This window comes from Heptranchias perlo, chromosome 7, assembly GCF_035084215.1.
Source record: "Heptranchias perlo isolate sHepPer1 chromosome 7, sHepPer1.hap1, whole genome shotgun sequence".
Taxonomy (NCBI): Eukaryota; Metazoa; Chordata; class Chondrichthyes; order Hexanchiformes; family Hexanchidae; genus Heptranchias; species Heptranchias perlo.
Window position 1 is genome coordinate 98,203,461 of NC_090331.1, and position 22,282 is coordinate 98,225,742.

At 54.0% G+C, this 22,282-nt stretch overlaps 1 protein-coding gene across 1 annotated transcript in view; it reads left to right on the forward strand.

Moving 5' to 3' along the window:
- cps1 (carbamoyl-phosphate synthase 1, mitochondrial) overlaps positions 1-22,282 on the forward strand; it is a 345,020-nt gene that overhangs the window by 258,001 nt on the left and 64,737 nt on the right. Inside the window, exons 25-26 of the mRNA XM_067988237.1 lie at positions 449-524; positions 15,106-15,183. Of these exons, the coding sequence (XP_067844338.1) occupies positions 449-524; positions 15,106-15,183 (154 nt within the window). The remainder of the gene's footprint in view (positions 1-448; positions 525-15,105; positions 15,184-22,282) is intronic.

Consider the following 22,282-nt stretch of genomic DNA (forward strand, 5'->3'; position numbering starts at 1 on the left):
TGTGTGGGGGGGTGTGTGTCGGGGGGTGTGTGTCGGGGGGTGTGTGTCGGGGGGCGGTGTGTGTGGGGGGGGGTGTGTGGGGGGGGGTGTGTGGGGGGTGTGTGGGGGGGTGTGTGTCGGGGGGTGTGTGTCGGGGGGCGGTGTGTGTGGGGGGGGGGTGTGTGGGGGGTGTGTGGGGGGGTGTGTGGTGGGGGGTGTGTCGGGGGGGTGTGTCGGGGGGGTGTGTGTGGGGGGTGTGTCGGGGGGGTGTGTCGGGGGGCTGTGTCGGGGGGGGTGTGTGTGGGGGGGGGTGTGTGTGGGGGGGGGTGTGTGGGGGGGGGTGTGTGGGGGGGGTGTGTGTGGGGGGGGTGTGTGGGGGGGGGGGTGTGTGTGGGGGGGGGTGTGTGTGGGGGGGGGTGTTGTGCAGCCCCTCACTGGGTGACACTGTGTTTGATTCTCCCTCTTGCAGTGGGTCGGCGATGAACGTGGCTCACGACGCGGTGGAGATGAAGAAATTCCTGGCAGAGGCAGCCCGAGTCTCTCAGGTACCTGACGCTCTCCCCTGGGTGACGGTGGTACAGTGGGGGGGGGGTCTGGGTGATGGTGGGGGGGGGTCTGGGTGATGGTGGTACAGTGGGGGGGGGTCTGGGTGATGGTGGTACAGTGGGGGGGGGGTCTGGGTGACGGTGGTACAGTGGGGGGGGGTCTGGGTGATGGTGGTACGGTGGGGGGGGTCTGGGTGACGGTGGTACGGTGGGGAGGGTCTGGGTGACGGTGGTACAGTGGGGGGGGGTCTGGGTGATGGTGGTACAGTGGGGGGGGGTCTGGGTGATGGTGGTACAGTGGGGGGGGGTCTGGGTGACGGTGGTACGGTGGGGGGGGTCTGGGTGACGGTGGTACAGTGGGGAGGGTCTGGGTGACGGTGGTACAGTGGGGAGGGTCTGGGTGACGGTGGTACAGTGGGGGGGGGTCTGGGTGACGGTGGAACGGTGGGGAGGGTCTGGGTGACGGTGGTACAGTGGGGGGGGTCTGGGTGACGGTGGAACGGTGGGGAGGGTCTGGGTGACGGTGGTACAGTGGGGGGAGGGTCTGGGTGACGGTGGTACAGTGGGGGGGGTCTGGGTGACGGTGGAACGGTGGGGAGGGTCTGGGTGACGGTGGTACAGTGGGGAGGGTCTGGGTGATGGTGGTACAGTGGGGGGGGTCTGGGTGACGGTGGAACGGTGGGGGGGGTCTGGGTGACGGTGGTACAGTGGGGGGGGTCTGGGTGATGGTGGTACAGTGGGGGGGGTCTGGGTGACGGTGGTACAGTGGGGGGGGTCTGGGTGACGGTGGAACGGTGGGGGGGGTCTGGGTGACGGTGGTACAGTGGGGGGGGTCTGGGTGATGGTGGTACAGTGGGGGGGGTCTGGGTGACGGTGGAACGGTGGGGGGGGGTCTGGGTGATGGTGGTACGGTGGGGGGGGTCTGGGTGATGGTGGTACGGTGGGGGGGGGTCTGGGTGATGGTGGTACAGTGGGGGGGGTCTGGGTGATGGTGGTACAGTGGGGGGGGTCTGGGTGACGGTGGAACGGTGGGGGGGGGTCTGGGTGATGGTGGTACGGTGGGGGGGGTCTGGGTGATGGTGGTACGGTGGGGGGGGTCTGGGTGATGGTGGTACAGTGGGGGGGGTCTGGGTGATGGTGGTACAGTGGGGGGGGGTCTGGGTGACGGTGGTACAGTGGGGGGGGGTCTGGGTGACGGTGGTACAGTGGGGGGGGGGTCTGGGTGACGGTGGTACAGTGGGGGGGGGTCTGGGTGATGGTGGTACGGTGGGGGGGGGTCTGGGTGATGGTGGTACAGTGGGGGGGGTCTGGGTGATGGTGGTACAGTGGGGGGGGGTCTGGGTGACGGTGGTACAGTGGGGGGGGTCTGGGTGATGGTGGTACAGTGGGGGGGGGTCTGGGTGACGGTGGTACAGTGGGGGGGGGTCTGGGTGACGGTGGTACAGTGGGGGGGGGTCTGGGTGACGGTGGTACAGTGGGGGGGGTCTGGGTGACGGTGGTACAGTGGGGGGGGTCTGGGTGATGGTGGTACGGTGGGGGGGGTCTGGGTGATGGTGGTACGGTGGGGGGGGGGTCTGGGTGATGGTGGTACAGTGGGGGGGGGTCTGGGTGACGGTGGTACAGTGGGGGGGGGTCTGGGTGATGGTGGTACGGTGGGGGGGGTCTGGGTGATGGTGGTACGGTGGGGGGGGTCTGGGTGATGGTGGTACGGTGGGGGGGGTCTGGGTGATGGTGGTACGGTGGGGGGGGTCTGGGTGATGGTGGTACGGTGGGGGGGGGGTCTGGGTGATGGTGGTACAGTGGGGGGGGTCTGGGTGATGGTGGGGGGGGGGTCTGGGTGATGGTGGTACAGTGGGGGGGGGTCTGGGTGATGGTGGTACGGTGGGGGGGGGTCTGGGTGATGGTGGTACGGTGGGGGGGGGTCTGGGTGATGGTGGTACGGTGGGGGGGGGTCTGGGTGATGGTGGTACGGTGGGGGGGGTCTGGGTGTTCTATTGTTCACTATCTGGGCGGAGAGGTCGATTGGCCGTCATTCACAATCATCACACCTTTCAGAGTATTTACGCTATTAATTACTGGAGTTAACTTTCTGTGAGAAGTTTAATGAACAATTAATGTGCAAATGCAGCAATTTCTTGACACGGGGAGGTTAAGGACGAGATGCCATTTTCACGAGGCGAACAGTGGAGTGGTGCAAATGGTCCAGCGATTGTGGCGATTGATAATTCACGGGGTATCTCTTCCTCACCACAAGGTGCTGGGCGATTCACACATTAATAACAGTCTGCATCGTTCACACTATTATCAGCAAAATCTGGGCCAATAAGTTCTGAACAACCCTAAATAGTTTACAGATAAATGAGTTCATAATGATAATCCTCAGTGTTGTTTCTTTACTGAGCTGACTGTTCTGGTCAGCTGTTGGAGTGTTGATGATTAGTTTGGTTCTGATCAGTGGGTAAAGTTGCCCAGTCCAGAATTGCTCAGGTTCCATTCCAGGTCTGTGCCCAGTTAGCTGGTCTCTGTGTGAGCAGCAGTGAGGTGTGAATCGTAGAATGGTTACAACACAGAAGGAGGTGATTCAGCCCTTCGAGTCTGTGCCAGCTCTTTGTAAGAGCAATCCAGTTAATCCCACCACCGCCCCCCTCCGCCCCCGCTTTTTCCCCGTAGCCCTGCAAATATTTATCCAATTCCTTTTTGAAAGCCATGATTGAATCTGCCTCCACCACCCTTTCAGGCATCGCAATCCAGATCATAACTACTTGCTGCGTAAAATAGTTTTTCCTCATGTCGCCTTTGGTTCTTTTGCCAATCACCTTAAATCTATGTCCTCTGGTTCTCGACCCTTCCGCCAATGGGAACAGTTTCTCTTTAATTACTTTATCTAAACCCTTCATGATTTTGAATACTTCTATCAAATCTCCTCTCAACCTTCTCTGTTCTAAGGAGAACAACCCCAGCTTCTCCAGTCTCTCCACGTAACTAAAGTCCCTCATCCCTGGAATCATTCTAGTAAATCCCTTCTGCACCCTCTCTAAGGCCTTCACATCTTTCCTAAAGTGCGGTGCCCAGAACTGGACACAATATTCCAGTTCTGGTCGAACCAGTGTTTTATAAAGGTTCATCATAACTTCCTTACTTTTGTACTCTATGCCTCTATTTATAAAGCCCAGGATCCCGCATGCTTTCTTAATAACTTTCTCAATCTCCCCTGCCACCTTCAAAGATTTGTGTACATATACCCCCAGGTTTCTCTGTTCCTGTACCCCTTTGAGAATTGTACCATTTAGTTTATATTGCCTCTCCTCATTTTTCCTGACAAAATGTATCACTTCGCACTTCTCTGCGTTATATTTCATCTCCCATGAGTCCGCCCATTCCACCAGCCTGTCTATGTCCTCTTGAAGTCTAAATTTTGCCCTGTGCATATCCAAGTCAATAATATATATCAAAAAAAGCAGTGGTCCCAGCACTGACCCCTGGGGAACACACTGTACACCTCCCTCCAGTCCGAAAAACAACCGTTCACCACTACTCTCTGTTTCCTGTCACTTAGCCAATTTCCTATCCACACTGCCACTGCCCTCTTTATTCCATGGGCTTCAATTTTGCTGACAAGCCTATAATGCAGCACTTGTTTTTATATTCATTCGTGGGATGTGGGCGTTGCTGGCGAGGTCGGCATTTATTGCCCATCCCGAATTGCCCTTGAGAAGGTGGTGGTGAGCCGCCTTTTTGAACCGCTGCAGTCCGTGTGGTGAAGGTTCTCCCACAGTGCTGTTAGGAAGGGAGTTCCAGGATTTTGACCCAGCGATGATGAAGGAACGGCGATATATTTCCAAGTCGGGATGGTGTGTGACTTGGAGGGGAACGTGCAGGTGGTGTTGTTCCCATGCGCCTGCTGCTCTTGTCCTTCTAGGTGAAAGAGGTCGCGGGTTTGGGAGGTGCTGTCGAAGAAGCCTTGGCGAGTTGCTGCAGTGCATCCTGTGGATGGTACACACTGCAGCCACTGTGCGACGGTGGTGAAGGGAGTGAATGTTTCGGGTGGTGGATGGGGTGTTGATCAAACAGGCTGCTTTGTCTTAGATGGTGTCGAGCTTCTTGAGTGTTGTTGGAGCTGCACTCATCCAAGCAAGTGGAGAGTATTCCTTCACATTCCTGACTTGTGCCTTGTAGATGGTGGAAAGGCTTTGGGGAGTCAGGAGGTGAGTCATTCGCTGCAGAATACCCAGCCTCTGACCTGCTCTCGTAGCCACAGTATTTATATGGCTGGTCCAGTTAAGTTTCTGGTCAATGGTGACCCCCAGGATGTTGATGGTGGGGGATTCGGCGATGGTAATGCCGTTGAATGTCAAGGGGAGGTGGTTAGAACCTCTCTTGTTGGAGATGGTCATTACCTGGCCCTTATCTGGCGCGAATGTTACTTGCCACTTATGAGCCCAAGCCTGGATGTTGTCCAGGTCTTGCTGCATGCAGGCTCGGACTGCTTCATTATCTGAGGGGTTGCGAATGGAACTGAACACTGTGCAATCATCAACGAAAATCCCCATTTCTGACCTTATGATGGAGGGAAGGTCATTGATGAAGCAGCTGAAGATGGTTGGGCCTAGGACACTGCCCTGCCCTGAGGAACTCCTGCAACAATGTCCTGGGGCTGAGATGATTGGCCTCCAACAACCACTACCATCTTCCTTTGTGCTCGGTATGACTCCAGCCACTGCAGAGTTTTCCCCATGATTCCCATTGACTTCAATTTTACTAGGGCTCCTTGGTGCCACACTCGGTCAAATGCTGCCTTGATGTCAAGGGCAGTCACTCTCATCTCACCTCACCTCTGGAATTCAGCTCTTTTGTCCATGTTTGGACCAAGGCTGTAATGAGGTCTGGAGCCGAGTGGTCCTGGCGGAACCCAAACTGAGCATCGGTGAGCTGGTTATCAGTGAGTAAATGCCGCTTGATAGCACTGTCGACGACACCTTCCATCACTTTGCTGATGATTGAGAGTAGGCTGATGGGGCGGTAATTGGCAGGATTGGATTTGTCCTGCTTTTTGTGGACAGGACATACCTGGGCAATTTTCCACATTGTTGGGTAGATGCCAGTGTTGTAGCTGTACTGGAACAGCTTGGCTAGAGGCGTGGCTAGTTCTGGAGCACAAGACTTCAGCACTACAGACAGGATGCTGTCGGGTCCCATAGCCTTTGCTGTATCCAGTACACTCAGCCGTTTCTTGATATCACATGGAGTGAATCAAATTAGCTGAAGACTGGCTTCTGTGATGGTGGGGATATCGGGAGGAGGCCGAGATGGATCATCCACTCGGCACTTCTGGCTGAAGATGGTTGTAAACGCTTTAGCTTTGTGTTTTGCACTCACGTGCTGGACTCCGCCATCGTTGAGGATGGGGATGTTTACAGAGCCTCCTCCTCCTGTTAGTTGTTTAATTGTCCACCACCATTCACGACTGGATGTGGCAGGACTGCAGAGCTTTGATCTGATCCGTTGGTTGTGGAATCGCTTAGCTCTGTCTATAGCATGTTGCTTCCGCTGTTTAGCATGCATGTAGTCCTGTGTTGTAGCTTCACCAGGTTGGCACCTCATTTTTATGTACGCCTGGTGCTGCTCCTGGCATGCTCTTCTACACTCCTCATTGAACCAGGGTTGATCCCCTGGCTTGTTGGTAATGGTAGAGTGAGGAATATGCCGGGCCATGAGGTTACAGATTGTGCTGGAATACAATTCTGCTGCTGCTGATGGCCCACAGTGCCTCATGGACGCCCAGTTTTGAGCTGCTAGATCTGTTCTGAATCTATTCCATTTAGCACGGTGGGAGTGCCACACAACACGTTGGATGGTGTCCTCATTGCGAAGACAGGACTTCATCTCCACGAGGACTGTGCGGTGGTCACTCCTACCAATACTGTCATGAACAGATGCATTTGCGACAGGTAGATTGGTGAGGACGAGGTCAAGTAAGTTTTTCCCTCGTGTTCGTTCTCTCACCACCTGCCGCAGGCCCAGTCTGGCAGCTATGTCCTTCAGGACTCGGCCAGCTTGGTCAGTAGTGGTGCTACCGAGCCACTCTTGGTGATGGACATTGAAGTCCCCCACCCAGAGTACATTTTGTGCCCTTGCTACCCTCAGTGCTTCTTCCAAGTGGTGCTCAACATGGAGGAGGACTGATTCATCAGCTGAGGGAGGGCGGTAGGTGGTAATCAGCAGGAGGTTTCCTTGCCCGTGTTTGACCTGATGTCATGAGATTTCATGGGGTCCAGAGTCAATGTTGAGGACTCCCAGGGCCACTCCCTCCTGACTGTATATCACTGTACCGCCACCTCTGGTGGGTCTGCCCTGCCGGTGGGACAGGACATACCCAGGGATGGTGATGGAAGAGTCTGGGATGTTGGCTGAAAGATATGATTCTGTGAGTATGGCTATGTCAGGCTGTTGCTTGACTGGTCTGTGGGACAGCTCTCCCAATTTTGGCACAAGTCCCCAGATGTTAGTGAGGAGGACTTTGCAGGGTCGACTGGGCTTGGTTTGCCTTGAACTCATGACTCCGGATTATTAGTCCAGGCCTCTTGATTACTAGTCCAGTAACATAACCACTATGCTACCATACTCGTAGCACTTTATTAAATGCCTTTTGGAAGTCCAGATACACAACATCAACCGCATTGCCCTCATCAAACCTCTCAGTTACCTCATCAAAAAACTCAATGAAGTTAGTTGAACACAATTTGCCTTTAACAAATCCATGCTGGCTTTCCTTAATTAATCCACACTTATCCAAGTGACTATTAATTTTATCCCGGATTATCATTTCTAAAAATTTCCCCAGCACCGAAGTTAAACTGACTGGCCTGTAGTTGCTGGGTTTATCCTTTTTTGAATAAGGGTGTAACATTTGCAATTCTCCAGTCCTCTGGCACCACCCCCGTATCTACAGATGTTTGGAAGATTATGGCCAGTACCTCCACAATTTCCACCCTTACTTCTCTCAGCAACTTCGGATGCGTCCCATCCGGACCGGGTGTCTTATCTACTTTAAATACAGCCAGCCTTTCAAGTACCTCTTTATCAATTTTTAGCCCATCCAGTATGTCAACCACCTCCTCTTATACTGAGACTCCGGCAGCATCTTCTTTCTGGGTTAAGACCATGCAAAGTACTCATTTTTGGAGCAATTTTTGAAATGTATTTAATAAAAGGGGCAAAGAGAGAGTATGAGAATAGACTGACGGCCAACATAAAAGGGAATCCAAAACTCTTCTCCAGGCATATAAACAGTAAACAGGGGAGGGGTTGGGTCCGTTTAGGGACCATAAAGGAGATCTACTTATGGAGGCAGAGGGGATGGCTGAGGTACTAAATGAGTACTTTGCATCTGTCTTTACCAAGGAAGAAGATGCTGCCAGAGTTTCAGTAAAGGAAGATGTAGTTGAGATACTGGATGGGCTAAAAATTGATAAAGAGGTACTTGAAAGGCTGGCTGTACTTTAAAGTGGATAAGTCACCTGGTCCAGATGGGATGCATCTGAGGTTGCTGAGGGAAGTAAGGGTGGAAATTGCGGAGATATTGGCCATAATCTTCCAAACATCTGTAGATATGGGGATGGTGTCAGAGGACTGGAGAATTGCAAATGTTACACCCTTGCTCAAAAAAGAGTGTAAGGATAAACCCAGCAACTACAGGCCAGTCAGATTAACCTCAGGGGCGGGGAAACTTTTAGAAACGATAATCCGTGTTAATTCTGTCAGTCACTTGGACAAGTGTGGATTGATTAGGGAAAGCCAGCACGGATTTGTTAAAGGCAAATCGTGTTTAACTAACCTGAGTTTTTTGATGAGGTAACAGAGAGGGTCGATGAGGGCAATGCGATTGATGTTGTGAATATGGACTTTCAAAAGGCATTTGATAAAGTGCCGCATGGTTGGCTTATCATCAAGATTGCAGCCCATGGAATAAAAGGGGCAATAGCAACATGGATACAGAATTGGCTAAGAGACAGGAAACAGAGAGTAGTGGTGAACGGTTGTTTTTCGGACTGGAGGGAGGTGTACAGTGGTGTTCCCCAGGGGTTAGTGCTGGGACCACTGCTTTTCTTGATCTATATTAATGACTTGGACTTGGGTGTACAGGGAACAATTTCAAAATTTGCAGGTGGCACAAAACTTGGAAGTGCAGTAAACAGTGAGGAGGATAGTGATAGACTTCAAGAGGATACAGACAGGCTGGTGGAATGGGCGGACACGTGGCAGATGAAATTTAACGCAGAAAAATGCGAAGTGATACATTTCGTTAGGAAGAATGAGGAGAGGCAATATAAACTAGAGGGCACAACTCTAAAAGGCGTACAGGAACAGAGATCTGGGGGTATATGTGCACAAATCATTGAAGGTGGCAGGGAAGGTTGAGAAAGCGGTTAAAAAAGCATATGGGATCCTGGGCTTTTTCAATAGAGGCATAGAGTACAAAAGTATGGAAGTCATGATGAACCTTTATAAAACACTGGTTCGACCACAACTGGAGTATTGTGTCCAGTTCTGGGCACCGCACTTCAGGAAAGATGTGAAGGCCTTAGAGAGGGTGCAGAAATGATTTACTAGAATGATTCCAGAGATGAGGGAAAGACTGGAGAAGCTGGGGTTGTTCTCCTTGGAACAGAGAAGGTTGAGAGGAGATTTGCTAGAGATATTCAAAATCATGAAGGGTCTGGACAGAGTAGATAGAGAGAAACTGTTCCCATTGGTCAAGAACCAGAGGACACAGATTTAAGGTGATTGGCAAAAGAACCAAAGGTGACATGAGGAAAAACTTTTTTACACAGCGAGTGGTTAGGATCTGGAATGCACTGCCCGAGGGGGTGGTGGAGGCAGATTCAATCATGGCCTTCAAAAGGGAATGGGATAAATACTTGCAAGGAAAAAACTTGCAGGGCTACAGGGAAAGGACGGGGGAGTGGGACTAGCTGGATTGCTCTTGTGTAGAGTTGGCGCGGACTCGATGGGCTGAATGGCCTCCTTCTGTGCTGTAACCTTTCTATGATTCTATGATTTAGTACCACAGTCTCCCCTCTGCCTCGATGCATAAATCTCCTTTTTGGTCCCTAATCGGCCCCACCCCACCTCTTACTACCCGTTTACTATTTATTTGCCTGTAGAAGACTTTTGGATTCCCTTTTATGTTGGCCGCCAGTCTATTCTCATACTCTCTCTTTGCCCCTCTTATTTCCTTTTTCACTTCCCCTCTGAACTTTCTATATTCTGCCTGGTTCTCACTTGTGTTAACAACCTGACGTCTGTCATACGCCCCTTTTTCCTGCTTCATCTTACTCTCTATCTCGTTCGTTATCCAGGGAGCTCTGGCTATAGTCGCCCTATAATTGATACTCCCTCCAGCCTAGCAAGGGAAACGTCAGCCAGGCTTCCCCCTCCTGATTGTTATCCAATGCCCATGGACAGCATACTGGATTCAATGTGTTAAAAATTCATTCTCTGGTTGTGAGTGTCGCTGGCAATATGGGCATTTATCGTCCATTCCTCGTTGCCCAGAGAAGGTGGTACCGGCCGCCGCCTTGAACCATTTATACCAGTTTGTTACAACTGGGGGTCTTGTTCGGCCATTTTAGACGGCAGTTGGTGTGAGACTGGAGACACGTACAGGCCCAGACCGGGTAAGGTCACGGTCACTTTCACTGATACCAGCTTTTTATTACCAGAGTTTTGAAACTAATTTTAAATTCTCAAACTGCCCTGGTAGGATTTGAACTCTTGTCCTCTGGATTATTAGTGCAGTAATAACCTCTACACCTCCGTACCCCGGTACAGCCTCCCTCTACACCTCCGTACCCCGGTACAGCCTCCCTCTACACCTCCGTACCCCGGTACGGCCAACCCCGACACCTCCGTACCCCGGTACGGCCAACCTCTACACCCCCGTACCCCGGTACGGCCAACCTCTACACCCCCGTACCCCGGTACGGCCAACCCCGACACACCCGTACCCCGGTACGGCCAACCTCTACACCTCCGTACCCGGTACGGCCAACCCCGACACACCCGTACCCCGGTACGGCCAACCTCTACACCTCCGTATCCCGGTACGGCCAACCTCTACACCCCCGTACCCCGGTACGGCCAACCTCTACACCCCCGTACCCCGGTACGGCCAACCTCTACACCCCCGTACCCCGGTACAGACTCCCTCTACACCTCCGTACCCCGGTACAGCCTCCCTCTACACCTCCGTACCCCGGTACAGCCTCCCTCTACACCTCCGTACCCCGGTACAGCCACCCTCTACACCTCCGTACCCCGGTACAGCCAACCCCGACACCTCCGTACCCCGGTACGGCCTCCCTCTACACCCCCGTACCCCGGTACGGCCTCCCTCTACACCTCCGTACCCTGGTACAGCCTCCCTCTACACCTCCGTACCCCGGTACAGCCTCCCTCTACACCCCCGTACCCCGGTACGGCCACCCTCTACACCTCCGTACCCCGGTACGGCCAACCCCGACACCTCCGTACCCCGGTACGGCCAACCTCTACACCTCCGTACCCCGGTACAGCCTCCCTCTACACCCCCGTACCCTGGTACGGCCACCCTCTACACCTCCGTACCCTGGTACGGCCACCCTCTACACCCCCGTACCCCGGTACGGCCATCCTCTACACCCCCGTACCCCGGTACGGCCATCCTCTACACCCCCGTACCCCGGTACGGCCACCCTCTACACCTCCGTATCCCGGTACGGCCAACCTCTACACCCCCGTACCCCGGTACGGCCAACCTCTACACCCCCGTACCCCGGTACGGCCAACCCCGACACCTCCGTACCCCGGTACGGCCAACCTCTACACCCCCGTACCCCGGTACGGCCAATCTCTACACCCCCGTACCCCGGTACGGCCAACCCCGACACCTCCGTACCCCGGTACGGCCAACCTCTACACCTCCGTATCACGGTACGGCCAACCTCTACACCCCCGTACCCCGGTACGGCCAACCTCTACACCTCTGTACCCCGGTACGGCCAACCTCTACACCCCCGTACCCCGGTACGGCCAACCCCGACACCTCCGTACCCCGGTACGGCCAACCCCGACACCTCCGTACCCCGGTACAGCCAATCTCTACACCTCCGTACCCCGGTACGGCCAACCCCGACACCTCCGTATCCCGGTACGGCCAACCCCGACACCCCCGTACCCGGTACGGCCAACCTCTACACCCCCGTACCCCGGTACGGCCAACCCCGACACCCCCGTACCCGGTACGGCCAACCTCTACACCCCCGTACCCCGGTACGGCCAACCCCGACACCCCCGTACCCGGTACGGCCAACCTCTACACCCCCGTACCCCGGTACGGCCAACCCCGACACCTCCGTACCCCGGTACGGCCAACCTCTACACCCCCGTACCCCGGTACGGCCAACCCCGACACCCCCGTACCCCGGTACGGCCAACCTCTACACCCCCGTACCCCGGTACGGCCATCCTCTACACCCCCGTACCCCGGTACGGCCAACCCCGACACCCCCGTACCCCAGTACGGCCAACCTCTACACCCCCGTACCCCGGTACGGCCAACCTCTACACCCCCGTACCCCGGTACGGCCACCCTCTACACCTCCGTACCCCGGTACGGCCACCCTCTACACCCCCGTACCCCGGTACGGCCAACCTCTACACCCCCGTACCCCGGTACGGCCACCCTCTACACCTCCGTACCCCGGTACGGCCAACCTCTACACCCCCGTACCCCGGTACGGCCAACCTCTACACCCCCGTACCCTGGTACGGCCAACCCCGACACCTCCGTACCCCGGTACGGCCAACCCCGACACCCCCGTACCCCGGTACGGCCAACCCCGACACCTCCGTACCCCGGTACGGCCAACCCCGACACCCCCGTACCCCGGTACGGCCTCCCTCTACACCTCCGTACCCCGGTACGGCCAATCTCTACACCCCCGTACCCCGGTACGGCCAACCCCGACACCCCCGTACCCCGGTACGGCCAACCCCGACACCCCCGTACCCCGGTACGGCCAACCCCGACACCCCCGTACCCCGGTACGGCCAACCCCGACACCCCCGTACCCCGGTACGGCCAACCCCGACACCCCCGTACCCCGGTACGGCCAACCCCGACACCTCCGTACCCCGGTACGGCCAACCCCGACACCTCCGTACCCCGGTACGGCCAACCCCGACACCTCCGTACCCCGGTACGGCCAACCCCGACACCTCCGTACCCCGGTACGGCCAACCCCGACACCCCCGTACCCCGGTACGGCCAACCCCGACACCCCCGTACCCCGGTACGGCCACCCTCTACACCTCCGTACCCCGGTACGGCCAACCTCTACACCTCCGTACCCCGGTACGGCCAACCCCGACACCTCCGTACCCCGGTACGGCCAACCTCTACACCTCCGTACCCCGGTACGGCCTCCCTCTACACCTCCGTACCCCGGTACGGCCAATCTCTACACCCCCGTACCCCGGTACGGCCAACCCCGACACCCCCGTACCCCGGTACGGCCAATCTCTACACCCCCGTACCCCGGTACGGCCAACCTCTACACCCCCGTACCCCGGTACGGCCACCCTCTACACCTCCGTACCCCGGTACGGCCTCCCTCTACACCTCCGTACCCCGGTACGGCCACCCTCTACACCTCCGTACCCCGGTACAGCCAACCCCGACACCTCCGTACCCTGGTACGTCCACCCTCTACACCTCCGTACCCCGGTACAGCCAACCCCGACACCTCCGTACCCTGGTACGTCCACCCTCTACACCTCCGTACCCCGGTACGGCCACCCTCTACACCCCCGTACCCCGGTACGGCCACCCTCTACACCTCCGTACCCTGGTACGTCCACCCTCTACACCTCCGTACCCCGGTACGGCCACCCTCTACACCTCCGTACCCTGGTACGTCCACCCTCTACACCTCCGTACCCCGGTACGGCCACCCTCTACACCCCCGTACCCCGGTACGGCCACCCTCTACACCTCCGTACCCCGGTACGGCCAATCTCTACACCTCCGTACCCCGGTACGGCCTCCCTCTACACCCCCGTACCCCGGTACGGCCTCCCTCTACACCCCCGTACCCCGGTACGGCCAACCTCTACACCCCCGTACCCCGGTACGGCCTCCCTCTACACCCCCGTACCCCGGTACGGCCTCCCTCTACACCCCCGTACCCCGGTACGGCCAACCTCTACACCCCCGTACCCCGGTACGGCCTCCCTCTACACCTCCGTACCCCGGTACGGCCAATCTCTACACCTCCGTACCCCGGTACGGCCAATCTCTACACCTCCGTACCCCGGTACAGCCAACCTCTCACAGGGAGAATTGGCATTTGTCAAACGTTGGGCCGTTGGAACCATCAGTCAGCACTGATCCTATTGGGAGGGAGACAAAAGCTGCAACGTGCGATGGGATTGCTGCACATTTCCTGATTGCCGTTTAAAGGGCACTGCCTTTCGTGTTTCTGGTTTTGTAATATTTTCAGACTTGTTTTGCCTCCAGTGTTCCAGCCAGACGCTGCAGAGACTTAAACCCATCAATTCCTGTAGAGATTTAACAGCATTGAGCTGGAGCTCAGAGCTCACCTTAACTGTCTTTGGGAGACATGACTCCAGGCCTGAACCAGCTGAAACCTGAATCACGCTACTTCCATATACCTTCACAGTTTGACTCTGAATACTTCAGATAAATAAATCTATATTGAATCAAAGAGAAAGCCCTCCCTTCCGGTCAGAGCTCCTACTGACCGCAGTCATACAGGAGGGGAGTTGCCGCAGGGTGTGAGTGGTGAAAAGAAGCAGGAAATACTTTAATGTTACGTCAGGGCTCGACATACCCCTCGCACGGTCGATGCCACTGCACATCCATTGACAGCTGGCTTTCCGAGGGTCTGCACATCCAATGCCAGCTGGCTTTCTGAGGGTCTGCACATCCAATGACAGCTGGCTTTCCGAGGGTCTGCACATCTAATGACAGCTGGCTTTCCGAGGGTCTGCACATCCAATGCCAGCTGGCTTTCTGAGGGTCTGCACATCCAATGCCAGCTGGCTTTCTGAGGGTCTGCACATCCAATGCCAGCTGGCTTTCCGAGGGTCTGCACATCCAATGACAGCTGGCTTTCCGAGGGTCTGCACATCCAATGCCAGCTGGCTTTCTGAGGGTCTGCACATCCAATGACAGCTGGCTTTCTGAGGGTCTGCACATCCAATGACAGCTGGCTTTCTGAGGGTCTGCACATCTTGCGCTGGGACCCCGACCTCCCTCGTTGAGTTTTTAAATGTGCTGAGATGGTCATTGTAATTGTGTTGTGACATGGAACTGCTGACACTTGCTGCCTGGGCTCACACTTGGCTGAGGTACTGAAGGACAGCTGGTGTCTGCGGAACTGTAACCAAGCAAGAGTCTGCACCTTCGACACAGGAGGGGAAAGTTGCACAAAACGAGCCATTCCTGGTAAAAGCCACTTGTTTGGAAATCCCCAAGAAGAATGGACTTTGCTCACATGAAATCTTCTCTTTCCTGCAGGAGCATCCAGTCGTCATCACTAAATTCGTTGAAGGAGCCCGAGAGGTTGAAGTTGATGCAGTTTCAAAGGACGGGAAGGTAAGAATAATACTTCGGAGCCAATGTTCAATGAGCGTGCGGCCAGGCTGAGCTTTTACCATCCGGCCCTTGTTTGCCGTACCTGGTACCACTCCTACATATTCAGCAGGAGGTCGACCAGCCCAGCAATGCCTGTTCCTTCCACATTACAATGTGTCCTATCATAGACCCCATTCTCCATAGCTTTCCAACCCAAAAGATAAATTGAGCAAATCTCCTGAATACCGATAAAGCTTTGCGTCCCACATCAGTCGTCTGTGAGCAGCTCCTTTGCGTCCCACATCAGTCGTCTGTGAGCAGCTCCTTTGCGTCCCACATCAGTCGTCTGTGAGCAGCTCCTTTACTTAGTGTTTAATGCTGAGATACCCGTACTTCAGAATCCACAGTGTTCCCTTGTTGGGCTGGACAAGGTGGATAATGTGAGCAGTGCAACATGGTAATCACATTTAAGAACAGCAGTTACACACTGAACTGGAGGAGGGCTAACTTCAGAGTACTGAAAGGGGATCTGGCCCAGGTGGATTGGAATCAAAGATTGGCAGGTAAAACAGTAAATGAGCAATGGGAGTTGGTTTGGGTACAGGGTAGACACGTTCCTGCACGGGGGAAATGAAGGGCATCCAAAGCAAGAGCTCGCTGGATGACTAAAGATATAGAGATTAAAATGAATCAGTAAAAGGAGGCTTATGATAAATGTCGAGTTCCTAATTCTGTAAAGAATCAAGCTGAATACAGAGAACGGCAAAAGAAATGAGGAGAAGAGAGATAGTATGAGAATAGATTAGCAGGTGACATAAAAGGGAATCCAAAAGTCTTTTATAAACCGAAAAATAGTAAAAGGGTAGTCAAAGGAAGGGTGGGACTGATTAGGGACAAAAATGTGGATCATCTTGTGGAGGCAGAGGGTGTGGCTAAGGTACTAAATGAATACTTTGTGTCGGTCTTTACTAAAAAACATAAGAACTAGGAGCAGGAGTAGGCCATTCAGCCCCTCGAGCCTGCTCCACCATTCAATCAGATCATGGCTGATCTTCAACCTCAACTCCACTTTCCCGCCCGATCCCCATATCCCTTGATTCCCCTAGAGTCCAGAAATCTATCGATCTCAGTCTTGAATATATTCAATGACTGAGCATTCACAGCCCTCTGGGGGAGAGAATTCCAAAGATTCACAACCCTCTAAATGAAGAAATTCCTCCTCATCTCAGCATTAAATGGCCGACCCCTTATCCTGAGACTATGGGCTCGATTTTCACACCCGCGATCGGGTGCAAAAGTGGAGGGGGGGCTACGAAAATCGGGGATTCCTGGAGCAGGTCGGGAGCCCGGCTCCAACCCGCCCACTTCCGGGTTCCCCAAAGATGCGCTGACGTGCGCGCACAGCCCCCGCATGTGGGACTCCCGCCGGTAATTAAAGCCGGCAGGGTGCCACTTAAAGTAATTGAACAGGTACTTCAGGTTGTTTACAGACCTGATTGACCTGATATTTTAGCAGGGATGGGATTTTGCAACTGACTGAGACTGTTTCCCGTACTGGGGGAAACACTCCCAGTTGAAATGGACGTGTTGCAGCCATCAGCCTGTGGCAGCTGCAAAGGTCAATTTGACAGGTGCGGGGGGGGGAGACCCTCCCTCATTGCAGGAGGCCACTCTGTCACTTTGGACAAAGTTTGGCCTCCACCACCCTCCTAACAATAAAATTCACCAACTTGCACACTTACCCCGGGGTCCAGAGACATTTACCTACCTTGCGGACCCCCTCAGATGTGCATCTTGCGGATGGGGGCCGCCGTAGCTGCAGTCATGACCTCCTCGGAGGGCGAACAGCATCACCAGCCTCGCCGGCCACGCCGTCCACCTCTGACACGTGGAGCTCCACAACAGAGTGCTGTGACACATCCACCTGTACAGCAGGAGGGAGGGCTACCGCAGAGAGAGATGCGTCGCAGAGGGCACTACCCTCGCCACAGGGTCCACAGACCGAGGCTCAGCTTCCTGGACCTCTCTGAGCAGCAGTGCAGGAGGCGCTGCAATGACCTAAGTAGGTCAGCCAAAGTGAGTACACTTACTCATTCCCCTACCTCTGGAATTCAGCTCTTTTGTCCATGTTTGGACCAAGGCTGTAATGAGGTCTGGAGCCGAGTGGTCCTGGCGGAACCCAAACTGAGCATCGGTGAGCAGGTTATTGGTGAGTAAGTGCCGCTTGATAGCACTGTCGACGACACCTTCCATCACTTTGCTGATGATTGGGAGTAGACCTCCTCTGCCACCTCGAGCCAGGCCTTGGTGGCAGAGGCAGGCCGCTTCCTCCCGCCCGCCGGGGGGAGGATCTCTGTCCTCCCCCTCCTCTTCACCCCATCCAATAAGAGCTGGAGTGAGGCATCATTATACCTGGGAGCAGCCTTCCCCCTGGGCTGCTCCATGCTGTAATTTTTCCTATTTGTTGCAGCATTAGTCAGTGGAGGACTGCCCCTTTAAATAGAGCTCCTCCAGCTGACAGACCTTACTGTGCATGCGCAGTCCGCCCGCCGCGCAGCTCAGCAGCGGGGAACCCGGAACAAGAGGTAAGTGGATCCAATCAGCCTGCGATTGCGCGCAGGGCAGACTGATTTCACCGAGTGCGTTACCCACGCGCCCAATAGCCCCCCCCGCCGCGAACCCACCACCCTGGTAATATCGGGCCCTATGCCTCCAGTTCTAGACTCTCCAGCCAGGGGAAACAATTTCTCAGCATCTACCCTGTTAAGCCCGCTCAGGGGTACGGTGGCATAGTGGTTATGTTACTGGACTAATAATCCAGAGGCCCGGACTAAAATCCAGAGTCATGGGTTCAAATCCCGTCACGGCAGCTGGCGAATTTAAATTCAATTAATTAAATAAAATCTGGAATTAAAATACTAATATCAGTAATGGTGGCCGTGAAACTACCAGATTGTCGTAAAAACCCATCTGGTTCACTAATGTCCTTTAGGGAAGGAAACCCGCTGTCCTTACCCGGTCTGGCCAATATGTGACTCCAGACCTACAGCAATGTGGTTGATTCTTAATTGCCCTCTGAAATGGCCTAGCAAGCCACTCAGTTGTAAAATCTCGCTTAAAAAAAGTCACAATAAGAATAAAACCGGACGGACCACCTGGCATCAGACAAAGGCAAAACACCAAGCCCAGTCGACCCTGCAAAGTCCTCCTCACTAACATCTGGGGACTTGTGCCAAAATTGGGAGAGCTGTCCCACAGACGAGTCAAGCAACAGCCTGACATAGCCATACTCTCAGAATCATACCTTTCAGCCAACGTCCAAGACTCTTCCATCACCATCCCTGGGTATGTCCTGTCCCACCGGCAGGACAGACCCACCAGAGGTGACGGGACAGTGATATACAGTCAGGATGGAGTGGCCCTGGGAGTCCTCAATATTGACTCTGGACCCCATGAAATCTCATGACATCAGGTCAAACATGGGCAAGGAAACCTCCTGCTGATTACCACCTACCGCCCTCCCTCAGCTGATGAATCAGTCCTCCTCCATGTTGAGCACCACTTGGAGGAAGCACTGAGGGAAGCAAGGGCACAGAATGTACTCTGGGTGGGGGACTTCAATGTCCATCACCAAGAGTGGCTCGGCAGCACCATTACTGACCGAGCTGGCCGAGTCCTGAAGGACACAGCTGCCAGACTGGGCCTGCGGCAGGTGGTGAGCGAACCAACACGAGGGAAAAACTTACTTGACCTCGTCCTCACCAACCTACCTGTCGCAAATGCATCTGTCCATGACAGTATTGGTAGGAGTGACCACCGCACAGTCCTCGTGGAGACGAAGTCCCGTCTTCGCACTGAGGACACCATCCAATGTGTTGTGTGGCACTATCACCGTGCTAAATGGGATAGATTCAGAACAGATCTAGCAGCTCAAAACTGAGCATCCATGAGGTGCTGTGGGCCATCAGCAGCAGAATTGTATTCCAGCACAATCTGTAACCTCATGGCCCGGCATATTCCTCACTCTACCATTACCAACAAGCCAGGGGATCAACCCTGGTTCAATGAGGAGTGCAGAAGAGCATGCCACGAGCAGCACCAGGCGTACATAAAAATGAGGTGCCAACCTGGTGAAGCTACAACTCAGGACTACATGCATGCTAAACAGCGGAAGCAACATGCGAAAGACAGAGCTAAGCGATTCCACAACCAACGGATCAGATCAAAGCTCTGCAGTCCTGCCACATCCAGTCGTGAATGGTGGTGGACAATTAAACAGCTAACGGGAGGAGGAGGCTCTGCAAACATCCCCATCCTCAATGATGGCGGAGTCCAGCACGTGAGTGCAAAAGAAAGGCTGAAGCGTTTGCAACCATCTTCAGCCAGAAGTGCCGAGTGGATGATCCATCTCAGCCTCCTCCCGATATCCCCACCATCACGGAAGCCAGTCTTCAGCCAATTCGATTCACTCCACGTGATAACAAGAAACGGCTGAGTGCACTGGATACAGAAAAGGCTATGGGCCCTGACAACATCCCGGCTGTAGTGCTGAAGACTTGCCCTCCAGAACTAGCTGCGCCTCTAGCCAAACTGTTCCAGTACAGCTACAACACTGGCATCTACCCGACAATATGGAAAATTGCCCAGGTATGTCCTGTCCAGAAAAAGCAGGACAAATCCAATCCGGCCAATTACCGCCCCATTAGTCTACTCTCGATCATCGGCAAAGTGATGGAAGATGTCGTCGACAGTGCTATCAAGCGGCACCTGCTCACCGATGCCCAATTTGGGTTCCGCCAGGACCACTCGGCTCCAGACCTCATTACAGCCTTGGTTCAAACATGGACAAAAGAGCTGAATTCCAAAGGTGAGGTGAGAGTGACTGCCCTTGACATCAAGGCAGCATTTGACCGAATGTAGCACCAAGGAGCTCTCGTAAAATTGAAGTCAATGGAAATCAGGGGGAAAACTCTGCAGTGGCTGGAGTCATACCTAGCACAAAGGAAGATGGTAGTGGTTGTTGGAGGCCAATCATCTCAGCCCCAGGACATTGCTGCAGGAGTTCCTCAGGACAGTGTCCTAGGCCCAACCATCTTCAGCTGCTTCATCAATGACCTTCCCTCCATCGTAAGGTCAGAAATGGGGATGTTCGCTGATGATTGCACAGTGTTCAGTTCCATTCGCAACCCCTCAAATAATGAAGCAGTCCGAGCCTGCATGCAGCAAGACCTGGACAACATCCAGGCTTGGGCTCATAAGTGGCAAGTAACATTCGTGCCAGATAAGTGCCAGGCAATGACCATCTCCAACAAGAGAGAGTCTAATCAACTCCCCTTGACATTCAACGGCATTACCATTGCCGAATCCCCCACCATCAACATCCTGGGGGTCACCATTGACCAGAAACTTAACTGGACCAGCCATATAAATACTGTGGCTACAACAGCAGGTCAGAGGCTGGGTATTCTGCGGCGAGTGACTCACCTCCTGACCCCCCAAAGCCTTTCCACCATCTGCAAGGCACAAGTCAGGAGTGTGATGGAATACTCTCCACTTGCTTGGATGAGTGCAGCTCCAACAACACTCAAGAAGCTCGACGCCATCCAAGATAAAGCAGCCCGCTTGATTGGCACCCCATCCACCACCCTAAACATTCACTCCCTTCACCACCGGTGCACTGTGGCTGCAGTGTGTACCATCCACAGGATGCACTGCAGCAACTCGCCAATGCTTCTTTGACAGCACCTCCCGAACCCGTGACCTCTACCACCTAGAAGGACAAGGGCAGCAGGCACATGGGAACAACACCACCTGCACGTTCCCCTCCAAGTCACACACCATCCCGACTTGGTAATGTAACGCCGTTCCTTCATCGTCGCTGGGTCAAAATCCTGGAACTCCCTTCCTAACAGCACTGTGGGAGAACCGTCACCACGTGGACTGCAGCGGTTCAAGAAGGCGGCTCACCACCACCTTCTCGAGGGCAATTAGGGATGGGCAATAAATTCCGGCCTCGCCAGCGATGCCCACATCCCATGAACAAGTAAAAAATAAAGCCCGCTCAGAATCTTGTAGGTTTCAATGAGATCACCTCTCATTCTTCTAAACTCCAGAGAGTATCGGCCCATTGTACTCAACCTCTCCATCGGGCAACCCTCTCATCCCAGGAATTAATCTAGTGAACCTTCGCTGCACTGGCGCTAAGGCAACTATATCCTTCCTTCGATAAGGAGACCAAAACTGTACCCAGTACTCCAGGTGAGGTCTCACCAAAGCCCTGTACAATTGTTGTAAGACTTCCTCACTCTTATACTCCAACCCCCTTGCAATAAAGGCCAACTTGCCATTTGCCTTCCGAATTACTGCATGCTAACTTTTTGTGTTTCTTGTACGAGGACACCCAAGTCTCTCTAGACACCAACATTTAATAGTTTCTCACCATTTAATGATGCTGCCAATGTCACAGTAAAGGAGGAGATAGAGAAATTGGATAGGATAAAAATAGTTAGAGGACTCGGCCTGGAGAGTCTGCTGGATTGTGCTGACTTTTTCAGCACAAAGCATTGCGGAATTTTGATTTACACCCTCTGTAATTTGTGGCCAGTGTAATTCGAGTTTCCTGATCTGTTGCGCTTAAAAAAAATTGCTGAAAGTGGCCCTGCCCCCCCCCGCCTGAAGCAACGCGGAGGGTGACTTTCTGCCGATAGTTCCAGGAGGTTCTTCAAATTACCCTTGTTTTCCTAGTGCACGGGCACTAGTCGGCATTGTTTACACGTCTTTATATAGTAAAAAATATAAATGTACTAAGAAACTCATCAATGAAGGCAGGAAATGCTTCAGGATAGTTTATTTTGTCATTTTCAGAGAGTTTAGATCAGTTTGCTCACAGGCAGAGGATTGGACACCTTTGTTAAAAATGCTTATGTTTAGTGATAAATCCATTTTTAGCTGTATTAATAAAACCACACCAGGTCACCGCTCTTAAATACATCATAAATACATCAAGGAATATTTTTGATTGAAAAAAAAATGAAGAAGTGATTACGCTTTGATAAGGTGCCGAATTGGGCTGACTTGTGCAGATTTAATGTTTGTAATTATGTTAATACACTTTAGCAGA